Below are 3,748 nucleotides of genomic sequence, written 5' to 3' on the forward strand. Positions count from 1 at the left end.
AGTGGATTTATTTGGAGACTCCTTGCAGGGAGGGTCCTGGGTGGCTCTGGTACTTGTGTCCCCCTTTCGTGCTGCCCTTCCCAATGCTGATGTCTTTGGATGGGTGGTTGCAGCTATCTTGTTATCAGCCCCATTAATCAGTGATAGTTGCTAACCCCATGAAGCAGGGGCTTGCCGTGATGGTGGACTCACCCTGTGCTCCAGAGGCCAGGCACCAGCAGTTTTACTTTAAGTCGGAGCTTGTAGAGGTAGAGAGACCCCCTGTCACTCTCCCTTCTCTGCTCCAGCTATGGAGACAAACTGCTGCCGCCTGCCCTGAAGCCCATGGAGATGGCACTGGGACAAGAGGGATGAGGAGGGAAGGATAGCCAGCTCCACCCTAACCAACCAAGCCCGTGGACAGAAGAGATGCTGGAGGTGCCTGTTTTCCAGGCCAACTTCATCCAACTTCTCCACCAAACCAGGGAAAAAGGAACCAAGGTGGCCATGGGCAGCAGGAGGCCTGTCTGCCCCCAGGTCTAGGTGCCCAACTCACCAAGTCCTCTTCTGATATTCATGGCACAGGCTCCAGCTGAAACTAGGGCTTGAAACCAGGACTTGGCCAATGGAGGAAGCTCTACCAAAGGAGATACAGCTCCAAGGGAACTGCAGCCCATGGGTGACCCATGTCTGAGCACATATTTACTCAAAGGCTCTGCTGCCCTTGGAGTAAACAATGTCAGAACAGGTATGAACACAAAGGGATTACAGGCCAGGTGCAACCTACACCAGAACAGGAATTGCCCCAAAGAGACTGCAGGACACTGAGAAAGCTGTGTTAGAGCAAAGAAGCAAGAAGAAGCAAAGAGAATCAGAAAATAAACCCGTATGCCCTAATTCCAGCCTTCTGAATTGCCCGCCATCCCTCAGAAAGAAGGGAGAGAGGGTAATATATAGCAAAAACCAAAGAAGTAGAGAGTAGCAAAGAGGGAGGAGAGGTGTTGGCCTGAAGTTGAGCATTGGGAAGACATTACCATAAGTGCTAGTGTAATTGTTTTATATCTTCTTTGTTTCTCAATACCCAAACCAGAAATGAAAAGCTTATGGAAATAAATTATTAAATTAAGTGAAATTTCCACAGACCGAGTCTTGCAGCTCTTGAGCTCAGCCACGTCACCTGTATGAAGAGACTGATCCCATTGGAGACTAAACTCTGATCCGGTTCCCCTCAAACTGACCACAGAGATCTCGAGACAAAAGGTATGCAGCTCCGGGGGCCATGCACAGCAATGAGTGGTGGGGAATAAAGGTCTAGGGCTGCTTTCCAGCCCCTTTCATGGGAAGTTGTGAAGCACCTGGTAGGGGGCAGAGAACATGGTGGGCAGTCTATAGGGTACCGTAGGGGTGAGAGACACCTAGAGGGTGCATCAAGGAGGTTGGGAGAATACAAGGGTTTATGGGGGCACCTAGGGTGGCCATAACCACCCTGGATGGGGTTAGAGGTACCCAAAGGGTACCCAGAGGGGAGTAGGGTCCCAGGGTCCCCCCACAAGCTGATGCTGGAGCCCAGGCCTGTGACACCACCTTTATTGTAAAAACAGCCCTTAAAACTGCCCCTGCCAGAAGCAAGGGGGAATCCACCTCCCCACACATCAGGCCTCATGGGTGCCAGCAAGGTGCACGGGCAACCCATCCAGGCAGGCAACACGCACGTGGTGCTGGAGCTGCCGGGCCCGGTAGTTGCAAGGGGGCCGGGTGTCCCCACCCCGCAGGCGGCAGGCTGTGATGCCCATGGGCATTGAGGTGCTGTGGATCCCCATAGCATCAGCAGGGTTCTTGCAGGTGGCTACCAGGTCCTCAGCCGGGGCATGCACGAAGGTGTTGGAGGGCTTGCAAGGCCGCCCTGAGGCCGTCACTTGCCGTCGTGCCAGCATGACCTGGCAGTAGCGGTGCCCCGTGAGCCCGAGTGTCCGGGGATGGTCCACGTGCTGCCGCAGGAACTTCTCATAGCGGGTCTCACCCACCGACCCTGCCACTGATGCCAGCAGCAGCACCACGCATAGCGTCCAGCTCGCCATCAGTACCTGTGGTAAGTAGGGTCAGGGCCATGGGGACTGCAGGAGCCCTGAATGAAAAACCCACCCTGGGCACCTGAGTCCCATGTGGATTCCACTCTCAGACAGCCGGTCCCTTATGGATCCCCTCCAAATGCATGAGGAAGCCCCCCTCAGACTCCTGGGTCCACCACAGAAGTCCCCTGGATGCCTGGGTCATCTGTAGATCCCATCCAGACCCCTGGGTCCCTTACAGAACACCCCACCAGCACTAGGTCCCCTACAGTCCTGCACCCCACAAGTGTCTGGGTCTCCTATGGAACACCCCCCTAGACATATGGATCCCCTATCAATTGCCCCCGTGCTCAGACACCTGGATCCCTGCCATACTCCTGCTCTCCCACTGGATGCTTGGGTTCCTTGTGGTTCCCTCCCGCAGAAACTTTGGTCCCATATGTATCCCACACCCTCACCTGTGTGAGCGCCTCAGTTCCCCTTCAGGCGTCAGGGTCTCCTGGTCCCTCCCACCCCCCTGTGCCTCTTTTATACTCACCCAAGCTGGGCCCAAAAGGCAAGGGGCCAGGAGGAGGGACAGGGCAAAGAGCAAGGTCCAATGTGCGGGGGGGAGCCTGGCACCCAGGAGGCCCCACTCCCCTCACATCCCTCCACCCCTCAAGGTCATTAGGTAATCATTAAAGGACCACATGACTGTCTGCATACATCCCCTCAGCTTCCTCCTGCCCACTTCACCATAGGCAACATATTTTCACCTGGGGCCACAGGTACCAGAAGGGGCAGGTCCTCTTGGTGGAGGGGGCAAGATGCACGTGGAAAGGTACTATGAAGAGCTGGATTGAACAGGAAGACGTGGTTCCTGTGGGGAACCATGGCAAGACACTGGGTTTAAGAGGCAAAATTTTGGTAGCAATTGGGGCTGCATGGCTGGCCTCTGTGGGAGGAGACTAGAAGCTGCCACATGTTAGATAAGAGCCAGCTTGAAAAGGGACCCGTCACTGGCCAAAACCTTGCCACATATACACATGGGAAGATCCCTGGGTTGACCTGGTAGGAAATCAGAGGTACCTGGGCACACAGGAAAGCAATTAGATTCACCTGCTTTGAACTGAAAGGCACTTGGATACCATTGCTGAACATGAAAAGAGACTTGCAGATTCTTTGTGGAACAGAGGGGAGTTCAGAGGCATCTCAGCCGAGCCAAAGGGCAATCAGATGGCCCTGGGTCAAGCTGAAGGGCACTCAGAGGCCCCTGGGGCTCACAGAAAGACACTTGTAGGATGACAGAAAGGAATCTGTTACCCTGTGGGGTATAAACAAGCCTATTCTAAGGCTCCTGTGCATCAGGTAAATGCATCAGGTAAAGCAAACAGAAGCCAGCAGCACCCTCGGGCATCCTGCACCCAGCCCAGCAGGCAGCCTGACAGCAGCAGGGCCTGCAGCTCCCCAAACCACTGCCGGTGCCACTGCTACAGCCAGGGTGGGCTCTGCCAATGCCACCAGGAGAGCACTGCAGCATACTGCCACTGGGCTAAGGTGCAGCACGGGAAAACCCTGCCCCAGCTGTGGCAATGCTGCCCCATGCTTAACCAGCCGGGCAGGCCCTGAGTGATGCTGCAGCTTCGGTGGCCTCTCCCACACATGGAGTGGTGCTAGAATCACAGCACAAAATAATGCTAAGAAATAAAACCTGTAGCTGT

At 55.1% G+C, this 3,748-nt stretch overlaps 1 protein-coding gene across 2 annotated transcripts; it reads right to left on the bottom strand.

Moving 5' to 3' along the window:
• Window positions 1-1,550: 1,550 nt before the first annotated feature.
• Window positions 1,551-2,611, bottom strand: LOC137856377 (ribonuclease CL2). 2 transcript variants are annotated; one of them, XM_068681678.1, is made up of 2 exons: window positions 2,587-2,611; window positions 1,551-2,063 (listed from the first exon to the last, which is right to left on the bottom strand). In XM_068681678.1, the coding sequence occupies exon 2, from the start codon at window positions 2,055-2,057 to the stop codon at window positions 1,632-1,634; it is 426 nt and encodes a 141-aa protein (XP_068537779.1). In that variant the 5' UTR covers window positions 2,058-2,063; window positions 2,587-2,611; the 3' UTR covers window positions 1,551-1,631. The 2 variants fall into 2 exon arrangements, with proteins under 2 accessions (XP_068537779.1, XP_068537778.1); XM_068681677.1 differs by lacking the exon at window positions 2,587-2,611 and adding an exon at window positions 2,507-2,574.
• Between the last annotated feature and the right edge of the window lie 1,137 nt (window positions 2,612-3,748).

This window comes from Anas acuta, chromosome 4, assembly GCF_963932015.1.
Source record: "Anas acuta chromosome 4, bAnaAcu1.1, whole genome shotgun sequence".
Classification (NCBI taxonomy): domain Eukaryota; kingdom Metazoa; phylum Chordata; class Aves; order Anseriformes; family Anatidae; genus Anas; species Anas acuta.